We start from the raw sequence: 19,309 nt of genomic DNA, 5'->3' as shown, positions 1-19,309 counted from the left end.
GTACTCTGTTTCTGTCAGCTGTTTTTTTAAGATTCCACATGTAAGTGATACCATATCTGTCTTTCTGTCTGGCTTATTTCACTCAACATAAGGCCCTCCAGGTTGATCCAGGATTTCCCATCAAGGCTGAGTAATATTCCATTGTATATATATATACATACACACACACACACACACACACAATTGTGTGTATATATACACACACACACACAATAAGTGTGTGTATATATATACACAAACACTACATCGTATAATTGAAACTTGCTAATACAGTAGAATTTCAATGTTATCACAAAGGAAAAAAAAAAGGTAAATACATAAGGTCACACTGCCCAATTGTTACCCCTTCCCCCACAAGGGGTACAGCATAGTTACTGGTTTCTTCCAGATATTTATGCATATAAAATGAAATATGAGATATATTCTATTTTGTACTTCCATTTGTTTCATTCTCTTTTGCATCAGGCTATTTTCATTTAACAGTATATCTTGGAGATTATAACAAATGATTTAAGCTCCTGAAAATCTCAAAGGTCTACATAGGGAGTAGAATGATTGACAGTTTTATTCTATAATCTTCAAATCAGGGTTTGAGACATGCCCCTTCTTCTGGTAGGGTTCAGAGGATGTCCCAAGTAATATATAGGAGCTTTGTTAGGATAGTTTTGAGAGCTCCCAGGCAGTTTTTGGTAACCTAATGCAGCTATATCTGTCTGTTCAATTACACATTTTCTCCACCTTCAAAATTATGACCAATGAGTGGTACTGTCAAGAGCCACTAAAGCAGCCACATCCCTTTGTTCCCTGCAGTTTGTCTATAGCACCATCTTTAACAAGATCTGCAAAATTAACTTTTTCCTTTATGCCATACTTCGACACATTTATTTTTTTCAATAAATCTTTTTGTTCATTTTCCCAAAGGCCATTTTTGTCATGAGGGTATACAATCAAACCTAAATCAATACATGAATACTGCATGTATTCGAGTACTGCATTCAAACTAAAAAATTTCTGCCACGTGGATTTTGTTTCATTGCTAATGCATTCCCAAATTTTAAAAAACTTTATTTTTCAAAATCCCTTACATCAGGTTAATAGGAAATAACAGACTATAATTCTGGGTTTGGAAACCAAAAATAACATAAACTACATCCACTGACAAGAGGTTTTTTTAAATAGATTTTTACAGATGTAATACTACAATAAAATTTATATTAATTATTAGAAATCAAATATATAAACAATAAAACATTTCTAGAAAAGAAAATTATGTTGTTAGGATGATAGTATTTGCTTTGTTAATTGTGGAAGAGACCTGAGCCTTTCTAACAAGTAGACTTTATAACAAGTCCCAATATTTTCTTTCTAACAAGTAGACTTTAAAACAAGTCCCAGTATTTTCTTAGAGAGTTGCATATTAGCCACATGGTTTTATAACACCTCACCCCCAGGGTCCACAGCTTTCTCTTAAAGAGAAATCAAGGATTTATCTGCTTAGCAAATGACTGGTCGTTACAGGTGTTTCTGAAGATCTTCAAGGATTGTGTCAAAACAAAATTATCCCATTCTCTTAGTTCTTAAGTCATGAAGGCAAACACTGTTTCAATTTAAATCCTGATGGCAATTATTTTTATCTATTTAAATGGGTCTCAATATGTGTGTATATTCACAAAATATACAAAGCTCATAGTAGCAATTCATGGGACACAACGACGCCTGAGAGGCAATACGTAAAGCATACGTGGTTATAAGCACTTCTCTGAAACCAGATTTCTAGGTCAGAATCTCCAGCTCCTCCACCGGGTAATCCAACGTAACCATGGGTAAGTTTCTGAAGCCTCTTATCTCCAATGTCTTTATCAGTAAAACAGGGATAATAATAATGCCTTCAAGAAACTGTTATGAGGATTAAATATGGTAATACAATTGCACATAGTGAGTACTCAATAAAATTTAGCAATTAGTATTCATGTTAGAAATCTGTATGTAAACACATTTTATTTAATACTTATTAAACATATACTAAAAAGAAGATACCTGGTTCCTGCAACTGCTTTATCTCACTGCAAATCTCTCTCTCTCATGCTGTGTTTATGTCATACACATACACTCACACCAGCCACCGCCATAGCTGTGATGATGTCTTAATTCTGACGACCAGAGTTCTCATTTTGTCTAAACTATTTACCAGCTCTATGATTCTGGGCAAGTCATTTGCACATTTCAGAGACATCATTTTTTTTTCCTGTGAAAGGGGAATAACAGTACCTACTTCATGTGGTTTAAAGCACTGTACAAACCATTGTTTATTATTATTACTAAGTTCAAAACTCACTGAACATTCATAAAGCAGACATTCTGATTTTACACCCTGACTCCAAAGTATTGATAATTCAAGTGACAATACCATTTTGTGGCTTCAAAACCTGATGGAGTCACTCTTAAGGGGGTATCTTTAAGGTAATAAATACAAGGACAGGTACCACCCATATAAACTCCATGACGTGGTATATATCCAGGCAAGGAAAGAGGCCTATGGTAGAAAGAACCTGAGATGTCACAGCAGGGGCCTCATAAGCCATCTATATGATGAACGATCATACTATCACCACTATCCTGGGTGCTTTTTTAGTCTATGAAATAATATGGCCCCCACTCCACTGCTCCTATGAATGTGTCACACTTCCTGTTTACCACACTGTGGCAAATGCCTGAACTAATCCTTTCCTCTCACAGTCAATGTCGATTCAATTGACTGGCAGTTGCCAAACGTTTTTAAAACATCATGACATATACCTGTGAATACATACCTGCCGTTTACTCCTTTTTGGTCCTGGCTTCAAAACAAATTTTGGTGGAGTGACGTTTACTTGTTGGAATTCTAAAAAGAAATAAAAATAAATTAAATCTAACAGTGCATTTGCCAGGTTTCTTTCATGAAGGGTAATCAAAGTTTTACTAGCCCTTCTTAGTATAAATTATATAATTGTACTTTAATCATCAATGATTACTATAATTATACTTTATATAATTATAACTAATTATTATGACTTTCATAATAAATAATATTGCACTTAATGAAAATACAGAACGTTACTCTAATTGCTTCATATTAATACTAAATAAACTTACCACAAAGGAATACAATTCAAAAAAATCTCAAACATTATTTCCGTTCTAATTTACCTCGAAAATTTTCTCATATTTCTCCTATAAATACTACCACATTTTTGAGATGAAGCAAGAGAGTAGCACAGACATATATATACTACCAACTGTAAAATAGATAGCCAGTGGGAAGTTGTTGTATAACAAAGGGAGTTCAACTTGAGGATGGAAGATGCCTTAGAGGACTGGGACGGGGAGGGTGGGGGGGACTCGAGGGAGGGTGGGGGGGGGAGTCAAGGGAGGGAAGGAATACGGGGATATGTGTATAAAAACAGATGATTGAACTTGGTGTACCCCCCCAAAATAATAAATAAAAATAAAAAAATTAAAAAATAAAAAAAACTATCACATTTTTAAGGGGAACTATGTAAATAGCCACTTGACCTTCACTTCCACCACTGACCTTCACTAAAGAATGACACCCCAAGTGTTAGTGAAGATGTGGAGCAATCAGAACTCTCATATGATGCTGATGAGAGTATAAAAGGGTGTAACCACTTCGGGAAAAGGTCTTGCAAGTTCTCATCCAACAGTAGCTCTTAAATTGTGATCCTTGGACTAGCATCATCAGCATTACCTGGGAACTTGGAAATGCAAATCCTCATAACCCACCCAAGATATACTTAATCAAAAGCTCTAGAAATTAGCGTGGGCACTATGGAAAACATTATGAAGGTTCCTCAAAAAATTTAATATAGAAATACCATATGATCCAGCAATCCCACTTCTGGGTATATAACCAAAGGAATTTAAATTAGGATCTCAAAGACATATCTGCACACCCATGTTCACTGCAGCATTATCGACAATAGCCAAGACACAGAAGCAACCTAAATGTCCATCAGTGGATGAATGGATAAAGAAAATATGACTTATACATACAATGGAATATTATTTAGTCTTAAAAAAGGAAATCCTGTCATTTGCGACAACGTGGATGAACCTAGAGGACATTTTGTTAAGTGAAATAAGCCAGACACAGAAGGACAAATACTATATGGTACCACTTACATGAAGAATCTAAAATAGTTAAACTCAGAGAAACATTAGAATGGTGGTTGCCATTCTAATAAGGGGGGAGAGGGACATAAGGAGTTACTGGTCAAAGTGTACAAAGCTTCAGTTATACAAGATAAGTCCTAGAGATCTACCATACAGCCTAGTGCCTATAGTTAACAGCACTGCATGTATACTTAAAAATCTGCTAAGAGGTTAGATTTTATGTGAGGTGTTTTTATCGTCATAAATAAAGAGGGCTTGAGGAAGCTTTTAGCATGGGTAGAAATGTTTATGGCATGGATTGTGGTGATGATTTCATGGATGTATATTTATCTCCAAACTCATCAAGTTGTATATATTAAAAATACACAGCTTTTTCTATGTCAATTATACCTCAATAAAGTGGCTGGAAAAAAACAAACTAAAGATGAGGCCATCCATCTGTGCACACCAAGCCTTCCAGGTGATTCTGATACATGCTGAAGTTTGAGAACAATGTTATACAGTTAAACATATACCTACCTTATGACCCAGTAATTGCATTCCCAGGTATTTGATAGAGAAATGTAAACATGTGTCCAACAAAAAAAGATTTTTACAGGAATTTTCATAGTTGTTATGTTCATAATAGCCAAAAACTGGAAACAATTCAAATGTCCACCGACAGAAGAGGTAAAAGAAATTGTGGTCTATTTATACAATAAGAACATACTCAATAATTTAAAAGGAAGAACTAATTGCTGCCCTCGACAGCATAGATCTCAGGTATGTGCTATGCAAAAGAAGCTGAACATAATGCATGATTCCATTTGTATGAAGAGCTACAACAGGTGAAACTAATCTATGGTGAAAAAGTCAGAAAAGGGACTGCAGAAGTGGGAGGCACTGACAGGGAAGGGACACACAGGAAGTTACTGGCGTAATGGAAATGCTCTGTATCTCACCAGGGGAGTATGAGGGTGTCAAAACTCAGCAAACAGTACACAGGATTTGAGCATTTCATTGTAGGAACTTTCTATTGCTGTATAACTGACATACAATATCATTAGTTTCAGGTGTACATCATAGTGATTTGATATTTACACACATTTCAAAATGGTTACCATGGTAAGTCGAGTTACCATCGGTCTCCATATAAAGTTATTACAATATTATTGACTATATTTCCTACACCTTACATTACATCCCTATGATGTATTTATTTTATAACTGGAAGTCTATACCTCATAATCCCCTTCACCTATTTCACCCATCCCCATTCCCGTCCACTCTGGTAAAAACCCAGCTGTTCTCTGGATCTGTAAGTCTATTTCTGTTTGGTTTGTTTTTCATTGTAGTAACCTTTAAAACACGGAGCGCTACGTGGTCAGTGTTTAAATAAATAAGCTTTTCTCAAAATGTGTTCTTAGAAATACTAGTCCTGAGAGATGTGTCATGTGAAACAAAACCTTCCACAGTCAAACAAGTTTGGGGAACACCTGATCATATTCTATCTCTGGGAAATACATAATGCATAGCAAGAAAAAAGATATAATATAATCCACAACCCAGTGACACTTTATTAAACCTAAAATAAAAAAGCTTACTTTTGAGCTTATATCACAAAATTGCAGTTTTGACATTTGTCTGTTTTTTGTTTTCTTCTAATTTGTCATAGTAAGTCTAAATATCTTGAGAGACAAATGACACTCAAAATTGACACTGTCAACTTCTGATAAGAAAAGAAAGCCAGGAACAAACTAGAGACAGACTTGAGTTTTCAAGGAATATTTTAAAAACTCATTTTTAATAACAGCAAAATTGCTGAGTCACTTCCAAAGTTTCTGTTGTAAAGAAACCCTGAACAAAGTTTTTAAAAAATTATAAGACTGTATCATGGCAAGCCTACAATAAAGTCTTTCGGGGGGAATCTTTATTACTTTAAATAATAATTAATGTTTATTGCTTCCAGTAATGCCTATTAGATTGTAACTCTGTTCTCAGACCGCTAATCATGATTTATTTTCTTACCATAATAGGGATTATAAAAAGTTTCATAAGATAACGAAGGAACAGTCTAAAGTGTCTGTGTAAAGTAAAAGCACCTGTATACTCATTTGCAGATTTTTTCCAAATAGTGGATTCTATAAAATAGGATCTTCTATCTTTTTGGCAGCAGGAAGAAGAAGGGGTGAGTTCTGTTTCTATTTAGGGTAACTGCAGAAGATCAAGGAGCTACAAATTTATTTCAGAGAGGAAGGAACATTAGAAAACACTTATTTTATTTTCCAATGAGGAGACAATGCAGCCTTTAAGTCATTTCCCTAAGTAGTAGTTCAGGATTTGCTTTAGTCTAATAATTTTTCCATTCACCCTTGTGCCTCTCTCCCAGGGTACATTCTCATAGTGCCATAATCCAAATCCCCACTCAGCCCCTTCCTAGCTGTGGGACACTAGAAAAGACAAACTAGCTGAGTTTCTGTTTCTTCATCTATAAAATGGGAATAATAATACTGACCTCGCAGAGCTGTTGCAAAGATTAAAAAGGCTTTAAAAATGAGAATGTACTCTGGCCACAGTCAGAGCTCCCTAAATAGGGGAGGAAGCACCTCCACATCAGATAGTCAGAGTGTGCCCTGTCTTTAGAAGGAGAACATGAATGAGTCCAGCACAGCCGAAGATAAATGCACTCTGCATAATCGTTGCTCCAGTCATGAGGCCAAAGCATGAGTACTCTGCCTTTCTTGCCAAGAGAAAACATGGATGCAACGCTCAAATCAAATCTATAAATAGATGGACCCATAAACACACATGGGAAGGAAAGACCAACTTCACAAATAGCACATCATCATCATGATAAATGTTAATCTACGATAGTTCTTTCTTAAAATGCTGGGGCAAAAAGAGATGAGGAAACAACAAATGGGAAAATAATGAAGAATTCATCTCTATGTTTACAAACTCAGTATTTCACTAAGAATGAATTTTATATATTGTATCTATGCAGACCAATTTTTGTTTTAACATTATTTCTCTTGTAATACCTTACTTTGAGTCTTATAATTTTAAAAAGTCTCCTTGATTGTGTTCAAGCTATATCTTTCCAAACCCACCCACTATAAACATGAGGTCAGTTTGCATTTTATTCTCTCTCTTGACGTCACTTGACTTTCTAAAACTTTTATGAGCAGTCGTAGGCTGATGATATTCCACATATAATTAGCTCTAAAGCATTCAAATAAATTATTAAAGTTGCCTATTTTTTTTTTAAATCACTATATGAAGATCATACCAGATGGAAGATCATCCAAGGGAAATTCAAACAGTCTGGATTTGTAAACTGAATGAAAACGGAAATCCTCCTGAAACAAAACAAACAAGAGAGATGAGGAAAAGTACAACCAGATATCTCCAGGCTCAGGCAATCATAGCTGGAGAAACTGAGACCTTAACAGAACCGGCGCTGACGACACAGTTTCTCGGGTTTGGAAAGGCGATGAGCTGTTACACAACCCCTCCCGCTCACTGCTGTACTCTCCCAGCACCAGAGTCATAGCCCATTAGAAGCAAAATGCCTTCACACACGGAGAAGCCAAAGCCAGCAGTAATGGAAGAGAAATGAACGGACCTATCCCCCCAAGGAGAAGTAAGACGTCTGGGAAAAGGGGTTAATGTTTTGTACGACTGGTTCCTTTCCACGGAGCCTGGCCCCCGTTTAGAGCCTGAGAGCTTTGCTAGGCAGACTGCAGAGCTAACAGCCTCCCTGTACTGGGGAGCGGTACAGGAATGGCTAGCTCAGCAATGACCAGAACAAGCAGAACGCTCAGAGTAGACCCTGCCTCAAAATTCAAGTGTCAGACAAACTTCTGTGGAAAACTAACAGATAAAAAGCCATGTTTCATCTAAGAAAAAATCAATGAACATTCAAATAACTTCATTTGGCTTCCTTCAATTACCAAAAATAAAAAAAGTCATAAATAGTCAAGTTGCATGATATTACCTTTTTAAAAACCATACTGTCAAGCAGAGTGACAGGACAGCTCACAGTGGGTACCCAGAAAACAACACATGAAACAGTTTCCCACACAAGATTGTTTATGGAGTGGAAAAACAATGTGTGTTTCTTGAAATTATTTGCCTAAGTGTTTGATCAGTGTTCCATGATACCCGGAAGAATATCTGTGTACAGAGTGAGGAGGAAGTACACTATGCTTCTCTGTAGTCAGTAACAGTAACCCTTTCCTAATCTGTGAAAAATGACTGTTTCAACTAAAGTGAGAGAGAGAACTGAGAAAACCCAGATTTCTCTGAATTTCATCAGTATGGGGCCTTAAAGAAAATGGGCAATAGAGAAAAATCTGGGATCTAGAAAAGAAAAAGGGTGGAAAATCACATTATCTGTGGATTTGATCTGTTGTGAACTGAATGTCTCTGTCCCTCCCAAAGTTTGTGTTCAAGCCGTAAGCTCCTGATGTGATTATATTTGGAGAGAGGGTCTGTGAGGATGTGATAAAGGTTAACAGAGGTCACAAGAGCGAGGTCCTAACCAGATAAGGCTGGTGCCCGTGTAAGAAGAGGAAGAGACACCAGACCTCATAGTCTCTCTCTGCCGTGTGAGGACACAGTGAGAAGGTGGCTGTCTGCACCCCAAGGAGAGAGCCCTCAATAGACACTGACCCTGCTGGCACCTTGATCTTGGACTTTCAGTCCCCAGACCTGTGAGAAAATAAATTTCTGTTGTTTAAGCCGCCCAGACTAAGACAGACCGCAGTACATTATGGTGGAGATAGAAATGAAAGCTTCAGAACACCTCAGAAGGAAAGTATTTCCAACAGAATGGAAGACTAAGAGGCGGATTTTTTAAAAAAGAACACTGTGATTTTTGCCTTGTTCACTATTTAATTTAAACGTATATGTATATATGTAAGTTATATGTATATATGTATACATATATTCCTGACCCTACAATATGAAAATAAAGCAAAATAGAAAAAAAAAGCGAAAAAGAGGAAAAAAGCTCCCAGCATCAACATTCACATTTGCCACAGCAAACAGAAGGCGCACTTACTTGGGAGGCGTCATTTCCTTCTGGCTCAATGAGATAGGTGTGGGTCCCATCACAGAACATCCCGCTGCCAAGGACAAGAAAGTCGTTAGGCCTGGCAACTGACTCCTGCCTCAGGACGAGATTAGTTTAAAGTCAGCAGCAGGCAGAGGACCAGCTTACTGATCAACTCCCACTTCCCAGTCCAGCTCATCACACGGGGTGCACACCACATGCTACACATCCCCCCCCCACCACACACACCCCGCCACACACACCATACCACATACACACACACACACCCCATATACCATACATTACACACCACACACACACACCCCACCCACATACCATACCACACACACACACACCATGTACCATACATTACACACCACACACACACACCCCACCCACATACCATACCACACACACACACACCATGTACCATACATTACACACCACACACCCACACCCCACCCACACACCATACCACACACACACACACACCATGTACCACACATTACACACCACACATACACCCCACCCACACACCATACCACATACACACACACACACCCCATATACCATACATTACACACCGCACACACACACCCCACCCACACACCATACCACATACACACACACACACACACACCATATACCATACATTACACACCACACACACACACCCCACCCACACACCATACCACATACACACACACACACACACCATATACCATACATTACACACCACACACACACATACCATATCACATACACATACACACACACACACCATATACCATACATTACACACCACACACCCACACCCCACCCACATACCATACCACATACACACACACACACCATATACCATACATTACACACCATACACACACATACCATATCACATACACATACACACACACACACCATATACCATACATTACACACCACACACACACCACACACACACCCCACCCACACACCATACCACATACACACACACACACCCCATACACCATACATTACACACCACACACACACACCCCACCCACACACCATACCACATACACACACACACACACACACCATATACCATACATTACACACCACACACCCACACCCCACCCACATACCATACCACATACACACACACACACCCCATATACCATACATTACACACCACACACCCACACCCCACCCACATACACACACACACACACCATATACCATACATTACACACCACACACCCACACCCCACCCACATACCATACCACATACACACACACACACACCATATATCATACATTACACACCATACACACACATACCATATCACATACACATACACACACACACACCATATACCATACATTACACACCACACACACACCACACACACACCCCACCCACACACCATACCACATACACACACACACACCCCATATACCATACATTACACACCACACACCCACACCCCACCCACACACCATACCACATACACACACACACACCCCATATACCATACATTACACACCACACACACACCCCACCCACATACCATACCACACACACACACACCATGTACCATAAATTACACACCACACACACACCCACACACATATGCACACCGCATACCACAGATACTCATGCACACATCACACAACACACACACCCCACTCCATATATCACACACACACACATCATATACCACACATTACACACACACACACACACACACACACACACACACACACTGCTGAGAGGGAAAGGCCCTCTGATTCCCCAGAAGCAGCAGGGTCCCCTCACCTTGGTCCTTCCCCAGGCTCAGGATCACCATTCTCTAACTGTGGTCCATTATTCCTCACTCCAACATATAAACTAAAACTTTAATATGCAAAACGTCACCTGGAGAGCTTATAAAAATGCAAAACGTTCAGGGCTGTCCTCAGATTTCCAGGCTGGAGCCCAAGAAGCTGCATTTTAAACAAACCCCCAGTGATTCTGATGCAGCTGGCCAGGGATTATACTGAGAATGGCCTACCTACCGTATACTTGGAAGATGCTCTAGTAATAAGAGCTGACACATTTTGACAACTCACCACGAGCTGAGTACTTTACATTCATTTAATCTTTCCCACAAATTTATGACAGAGGTACAACGACTCTCTACACTTTACAAGTACAGAAACCAAAGCCCAGGAGACAAGTAGCTGGCCCAACCAGTTAAAGCAGAGGCAGGCAGACTGGGTCCTGAACAGCCTGTCTGCAATCGGCCACCCACCTTCATTCATTCAACAGGTATTTATAGAGCATCTAAAATGCACTATTCAAGGTATTGGAGATACAGCACTGAACAAAACAGACCAATTCTCTGCCCTCATAGTACTGATATGCATTCTAGGGAAGACAGCCAATAAATATATAATCAACAACTGAATATATATCAGGCAGTGATGAATTCTAGGGAGGAAAATAAAGCAGGTTAAGGGCAAAAAAAACGGTGCCAGAGGACTGGGTCTGGAGACTCGGAAGAGAGCATCATCAACATATACAAAGTCAGGGTAAGGCTTCACAGAGTTGATAATTGTTAAAAACAAGACAACAGGCCCCAAATGGAGTCTCTTATGCTAAGCCCCATGTCACCAAACCGAGATGACCTTAATTACAGCTCTCATATACAGCTCTCCCAGAAATCAGGGAGTCAATCAGGAAGAGCCTGAGCAGCACTCATTAGGTAACCCACCTGATCAACCCCTGCCATCCCCTCAAGGAAAGTAACTTTGCAGTAACAAACCTGAACTTCCTGTTCCTGCTCCCTTCTGCCTATAAAACTCTTTCATTTCTTACAGCTCAGAGCTTCTTTTTCTCTGCTAGAATGGATGCTGCCCAATTCATGCATCTTGAATAAAGCCAAAATGTACTCGGTTTAATTTCGTTTTTCTTTTTAAGCAAAGACCTGAAAGAAGTGAAGGGATGAGCCATAAGGATATCTGCGCAAAGAGCATTTCGGACAAGATCTCCAAGGTAAGAGCATCTCTGTGTGTTCCAGGAAATCAAGGATGCAGTGTGGCCAGAGTAGGGTGCGTGAGAGGAGACTGCCGTAAGATGAGGGCAGAGGGATGGCGAGGGCCCGTGTTCAGGAGGCCCTCAGGACCTTGGCTTTCACTCTGAGTGTGATGATTAAAAGCCACAGCTGGGTTCTAAGCAGAGGGGAAACCCAATCTCCCTTAAATTTTAAAGAATTACTCCAACTACTGTGTTACAATAATATTTAGGATGGCAAGGATAGAAATGGAGAATTTGTTGCAATCATTCAGGTGAAAGAAGATGCTAACTTAGATCAGGGTGGTAATGGTGGAGGTGGTGAGAACTGGTCAAATTCTGGATATTTTCCTGAAGTAGAACCAACAGGATTTGTGAATGGATTTTCAAATGGAGTTTACAAGGAAGAGAAGTCAGTGAGGACTCCAAAGTTTTGACATGAGCAACCGGAAAGATGGGGTTTAATAAGATGTATTTAATAAGATGAAAAAAGTTGCAGGAAGAGCAGAATAGGACAGGCACAAGTAAGCAGGGTGCAGGGAGAAAGGCGCAAACCTGGAGTTCAATTTTGGACCTCATTGGCTAGAGATGACTATTGGCCAATTGAGAAATCCTCTGGAAGGCATCTAAAGCTACATATGGCCTCAGCTGCCACTCAGAGAGATCCAGATAGCCACCTCTTTTAGGGGAACGTGGTCTTTCTACTAAGATTAGGTCTCTTATAATACGGAAGGAACTTGTCTTACCACTTAGGCATCTGAGGGGGGTGAAGCTGTGATCTTCTGCAGTCATTTTTTAGTGTTAGGTGGAAATGACTGCATGACACCCAAGCTGCTAACCATAGAAAAGTACGTGTCTTTCATTGATCGTTCAGTGAAATCGCCTGGTTTTCCTGAGCTATAATTATAATGGCCTGTCTCTATCCAAATTCATTCACTCCTGCAGTAACATATGCCACATGTCCTCAACTTTCATACACCCTTAGAATTTCCCTTTTTACATCTGTAATGTTTTCAAACCAAAGTGCACTTTCTGAATTCGAATGACATTGCATTTGGAATTTAAAGATAAACAGATGCAGTTTGTAAGATACTACTGACAATATATGCCTACGCAATCAGTAAGGGGAGCCTTTTCATAACAGCAGACCAAATACAGCAGTGAACATTCCGCTGATAACTGGCCAGACACACCCAGAAAACTGTACAAAACCATCACCCTCTCCCAGAGTTCACATGGCCACACTGATTAAGTAGCAAGCAGATTGTTTTGTTTAAATATAGTGGGTGTTATTTCCTCTTGAATTAGGTTAGTATCCAATGCAAAAATCAGTTATTTTTCTTGGATTTAAACATCATGAAACACCGTGTAAACAAAGCAGATTCTGACACTATCCATCTAGAAGATTCTGGTTCCCTAAATGAAATATTATTATTATTATTTTGGCCACACAGCATAAGGAACTTCCCTGACTAGGGATTGAACGCGTGTCCCCTGCATTGGAAGCATGAAGTCTTAACCACTGGACCACCAAGGAAGTCCTGGTTCCCTAAATGAAAATATGCCATTTTTGATTCTTTAACAAATAAAAGGCATGTGTGTTTCATTTGCTTTGTTTCAGGACTGAAAACTTTCTGTTACATCTATATAAATTCCAGTAAGTACACTGAGTCCATTACATAGTTTATAATTGATAAAAACCTATACCTAGGACCAAGTTATTACCAGCCAGTCGACGGAGCTAAAATTTTTGAAGGCTGCATCAAAACAAGATTTTGAAAGGAAACAGTCATTCTTACAAATCGCCACAAGAGGGCAATAAACTTACATTTGATTCCATTCTTCAATGTTCCCATAGTTACAGGATTTTGTCAAAACAATAGGTCCAAAACATGGCGCACTGGTCCTTCAAATTTGAAAAAAATGTGCTCCTGCAGGTTCTTTATGGAAAAGATATGAGTCTGATTATTTTACCCTTTATGTTCCTAATGGAATTCAGTAAATCAAGAAAAATGAAAAACCTCAACATGTACTCAGTAATTTATAGAGGATGAGTCATGGATGAAATAATATATCTCATATCTAAATCACTGCAATTAAGACAACATAAATTATTTAATATTTAAAAATAGCTCCCCCAAATATTTCTGTCAGCAATGTTTGTTCAGAAGGTAAAATCAAGATGAGAATAATTAATAAATAACAAAAAGGAACAAGAGTGAATTTATTCAACATGCTCAGAAAAGTCTAAGAAATAGGACTTCCTAGGTGGTGCACTGATAAAGAATCCACCTGCCAATGCAGGGGACACGGGTTCGAGCCCTGCCCTGGGAAGATTCCACATGCCACGGAGCAACTAAGCCCGTGCACCACAACTATTGAGCCTGTGCTCTAGAGCCCATGAGCCACAACTACTGAGCCCATGTGCTGCAACTACTGAAGCCCACGTGCCTAGGGCCCGTGCTCCACAACAAGAGAAGCCACTACAATGAGGAGCCTGTGCACCACAATGAAGAGCAGCCCCCGCTCGCAGCAACTAGAGAAAACCCATGTGCAGCAACAAAGACCAAATGCAGCCAATAAATAAATAAATAAATAAATTTATTAAAAAAAAAAAGTCTAAGAAACACACTTGTACACAATCCTGACAGTGTTCCTACACACGGCAGTTTTTCTGTTTGTTTCTTTTCGTCAAGTCTTCAATGAAAAGGTTTCTAAAGGGAGAAGTAAATTTTACTGAGTTAAAACAGGGACTTCCCTGGTGATCCAGCAGTTAAGACTCTGTGCTCCCAATGCAGGGGGCCGGGGTTCAATCCCTGGTCAGGGAACTAGATCCTGCATGCCACAACTAAGACTCGGCACAGCCAAATAAATATTTTTAAAAATCTTTTTTTTTACTTAGTTAAAGCAATAGAAGCAGGCTCTAAGTTCGACTCCTCATCTAGTCACTAAAATGTCTTTTCTATCCTTAGGACTGTATAGGATTAGTAGCTGTTGGTCTGAGGGTCTCAGATCTATCAGGGTCCTTAGGAGGCAGTAATAACTTTCTCTCTGATTCTCACAATATTGTGTCCATTTGGAAAACTGGCAGCGGGGTGGGGGGTGGGGAATTCTAACAGGTACTGAGCAAGATGCTTGCACTGTGACTTTGGACTGAGATTTTAAGAGGACAAGAGAGAAAGGAAAAAGCCGACAGTAGACACATGCTGTCACAAATGTGGGCAGGCCCAGTGTCGTATTCCTGGCTGACAGCCACGCTCATCTTGAGATCAGAGATAATTTTACTGCTGAAGGGGATATCAGCGTTTCTTTTTGCAGATGAAGAAAGCTGAGGCTCTCGATATTAGGTATGGATTCCATGTTTGTAAAAATGTTTCCTTATTCAAAGAATTTATTTAAAATTAGTAAAATAGTCTTTTAGAACAAACAATAAGCAAATGAAGGTCTGTCCTGCTCTCAAGCATGTGACCTCCTTTCTCTGGCTATTTACCGGATCCCTGTGCTCTCTCCTTCTTGCCTCTCATGTACCTACTGCCAGAGCCTGACCAGAGGCACCCCATAGGCAGAATGGCTAGATCTCCCAGTCTTTCCCACTAGATCTCTTTCCTCACTTTCTTTAAGACCTGTCAGTCAAATCCCCCTCCTGGAAGATTCTATCAAAACTTGTTCCAGGGCCCACTCCACCTTCTTCAGGTGACATCTCTCTGGAGTCTTCGGGGACGACCTCATTCTTCAGTGCCCACTCTCAGCTTGCGTCTTTCTCGGGTTTTTTGGTCTCTCTCAAAGAAAACAAATATACCCACCACACTCCATAGCACAAAGCTGGGCTAGGTTTAGCTTCTGCACCAGACTGGGAGCTCTTGGGGGTAGGGCTCACATTCTCATCTCCTTAATATTCCAAGTGGCTGGCACACACCAGATGTTCAGTAACTGTTTGTTAGATGAAAAACCCACATCTCTAACTTAGTAACAGACAGGAAGCATTTTAAAGCTTCTAAACAAGAATTTCACAAAACTAAATTAAAGTGCTGGCTGGTTCTGTGCCCCAAAAAGTAACAAGAAGGAGCTGAGATGATTTACTCTCAGCAGAATGCTGAGGGGTGACACGGTAGCTTTCTAAGGGGTCACAAGTAAGAGACAGACAGCCACCTGGGTATCACCATCATCAACAGGACAGAGGAAGCTGATATATTCCCACGTAAAACATCACCAAACACACTTCAATAGTGAAGGTTATGAAAAAGGAAGCAGAGCCCCAAGGAAGGATGAACTCCCTTCCTTAGAGATTTCTGAGAACAAATGTACCCTCCCACGAATTTGCTGTGGGTTAGGTGGGATTTTGGCTGAACAAAGGGCTAAAACACATGAGCTCTTGAGGTCACCTGCAGCCCTTGTCTTTGTGCAAGGAGTCAGGAGTTTCCACCTCCTGAAATTTATTTTTGTATTATTCCATACAAATATAAAAATGAATATCAAGGAGTAGGAGGGGTAGAACGAGTACCAAGGGACTAAACACCCACAGAAACAAAGACCAAAGTTACCCAAACCACTCCTATCTCCATCTGGATGAAACTAGAAAAACGTTCCAAACATCACTAAGGTAGCATATTATAATCATAGAGCCCCTGGTTTCTGCAACTCTAATTTAACAATCTTCTTGATTTATAAACCACAAAGGAGAAAAAGATCCGATCCATCACTGAGTTAAAGTTAGTTCTTGACATAAAATAGAGATTTCGACCACACTGCATTAAAAAGAAAGAAAATGAGTGACTGAAAAAATGGATGATACAAAAAATGTTGGGACACTTACTGAAGTCCATGGCATGTTGACAATGCCACAAACGAGGCAGGGTTTCCTCGGATGTGGCCCTGGTAGTAACAGTGTTCTCCTCCCTGAAAGCAGAAACAGATAACATCAGCCTTTGCCATCACAAAGAGAATCAGCCACATCGTTTCACAGGTTTCTCTCCACACTGCACCTCCACATGCAAAGCTCTGTACAATGTGTCATCATCCAGATTAGTATTATCAAACCATTTCTAAAAGAATTATTCATAAACACTCCCAGTGAGCTGACTCCAAATCAAAAGACAGGGAAATAAAAGTTGACTTAACTTTCCTTTCATGTAGGTGATGACAGACAGAACAAAGAAACAGATACTGAAATACATACGTGGCCCCCAGCACCAGGAAAAGCTCAATCAGCTATTTCCCCAGTCCTGAGAAGCTCAACCTTGAGAAGCAGCAAAATGATGCTCTTTCCCATAAAGCTAAGGAAAATGAACAGAAATCATCTGAGAGTCAATAAATTAAACCGATAGAGGAAAATGCTTATTTTTACAGTGTTTCTATCAAAACTTGGCAAGTTTATGCTCTTCTTTTCTCCAACCAGGAATGGCTTTCCTGGTAAGCAGTCTAGGGTAGGGTTTGAAATTGAGAAGTTTCTTCTAGCAGGAAGTCCCATTAACTAACCTCCACTGAGAGACTCATTTCTTTGGATTAAATGTTCCTGGAAAAGGTAACAGGGTAGAGCCTCTGGCATCTCACAGTGGTACCCCAATCTCTGGGGTACCCTCTGCTACTCAAAGTGTGGTCTAGAAAACAGCAGCACTGGCATCACTAGAAGCAAGTCAGAAGTGCAGAATCCCAGGCCCCACCCCCGAGCTACTGGATCAGAGTCAGCATTTTAACAAGGTCCCTAGGTGATTCAAATGCACATTTAAGTTTGAGAAGCACTGGTCTAAATGACCTTTCCCATTGCCTCACGAATGTCCCATTTCCTCAGAAGCTGAAAGCTTCTAATTCAACTGACTCACTGAGATGCGACAAAAGGACTGAAGGAATAGGTGGTTTAAAGGGGCAAACGTTACCTACTTCACAGTCCGGCTTAAGGACGAACCCTACTTAAAATATTCAGTGCTTGACAAGTACAGAGGAGAGAACAGGAGGACATAATGATGGAACAAGGCTGAAGACACTTTCTTCAGTGGATTTCCGAGGAAGGCCGCCTGGCCTGGGCCTGCTGCTCCTCAGGACAGGGTGAAGCTCAGCTTTGCTGAGGGGGTGGCGAGCAGGTAGGATGGCACACAGTGCAAGCCCTGACCCACTGACACCTCCAAATTCCCAAGGGAGTCATTAAGCATCAGGAATTGAGGACTGGGGTTAGGTCAGATGGAGGATAAGATAGAGAGGTGCTTCACGTGTGATTCTGACAGGGGATGGAACCCAGAAGGCCATAGACTTAAGGGCAGAAACAAAGGCAGTCCCTGACTTTCCGGGTAGGGTTGGTTTGGATGTTAACGGGGTGAGCTCTCAGCTCCTTCACTTACTAGGTGTGTCATCTCAAGCAAATCACAGAGCCTCTCTGTGTAATAATCTCGTAAGGTTGCTCAGAGGATTAAAGAGCTAACATGCATAAAGGGTTTAGAATAATGTGTGGCACTTGGTACACACTCAATAAATGTTTGTTACCATTATAATTACTGTGTGTCACTTACTGTTCTACTCAATTTACACACATAATTTCCTTAAATCTTTACATCACTTCTACAAAGAAATATTGTCATCTCTATTTCACATAGAAGGTCACAATCTCAGAGAGTCAAGGTGGTCCACCTGGTAAGCTGCCAGGTAGGAGTCTAAACTTCATGTGAATGTGTGAATGTAAGGCCTGTGTCCTTCCCCCTATACTACTTAGGAGTTGGACCTAGAACCTGTGAATTATGCAGTGCAAATCTAAGCTTCCCCTAGACTGTTTTTGTTTGTTTGTTTGTTTGTTTTTAATTTCTGGAGTAGCACTGAGGGGTAAATTTAACAGAATCTAAAATTCCCTCTGTTAGGCTTTTGGATTGGTGAACTACCCAAAAGATTAGTGGAGGAGAGGCTATTATGTTTCAAATGACCTTGATTTCCTGGACACATCTGATTGGACCAATCAAAACTCTAGCATTTGATTGGCCAGACACAAAAGGCCAACCCAGGTCAATGGGGTGACCTGGAAAGAGAGAGAATTCTATCCAACAGCATTTCTTTAAATTGGATACAGACTAACTAACCCAATCAGATCT

The 19,309-nt window shown here is 40.1% G+C and overlaps 1 protein-coding gene across 15 annotated transcripts in view; it reads right to left on the bottom strand.

Annotated features, from left to right (window-relative positions):
• ADAM22 (ADAM metallopeptidase domain 22) overlaps positions 1–19,309 on the bottom strand; it is a 215,177-nt gene that overhangs the window by 63,789 nt on the left and 132,079 nt on the right. For all 15 annotated transcript variants that reach the window (XM_057731544.1, XM_057731549.1, XM_057731551.1 and 12 more), the window contains 4 exons: positions 17,053–17,135; positions 9,215–9,278; positions 7,439–7,508; positions 2,811–2,881 (listed from right to left, as the gene is read on the bottom strand). In XM_057731544.1, the coding sequence (XP_057587527.1) occupies positions 2,811–2,881; positions 7,439–7,508; positions 9,215–9,278; positions 17,053–17,135 (288 nt within the window). The remainder of the gene's footprint in view (positions 1–2,810; positions 2,882–7,438; positions 7,509–9,214; positions 9,279–17,052; positions 17,136–19,309) is intronic.

The sequence above is a fragment of the Hippopotamus amphibius genome, chromosome 4, assembly GCF_030028045.1.
Source record: "Hippopotamus amphibius kiboko isolate mHipAmp2 chromosome 4, mHipAmp2.hap2, whole genome shotgun sequence".
Taxonomy (NCBI): Eukaryota; Metazoa; Chordata; class Mammalia; order Artiodactyla; family Hippopotamidae; genus Hippopotamus; species Hippopotamus amphibius.
The sequence above is the reverse complement of the archived record's forward strand: the minus strand, read 5'-3'. Positions and strand labels throughout refer to the sequence as shown.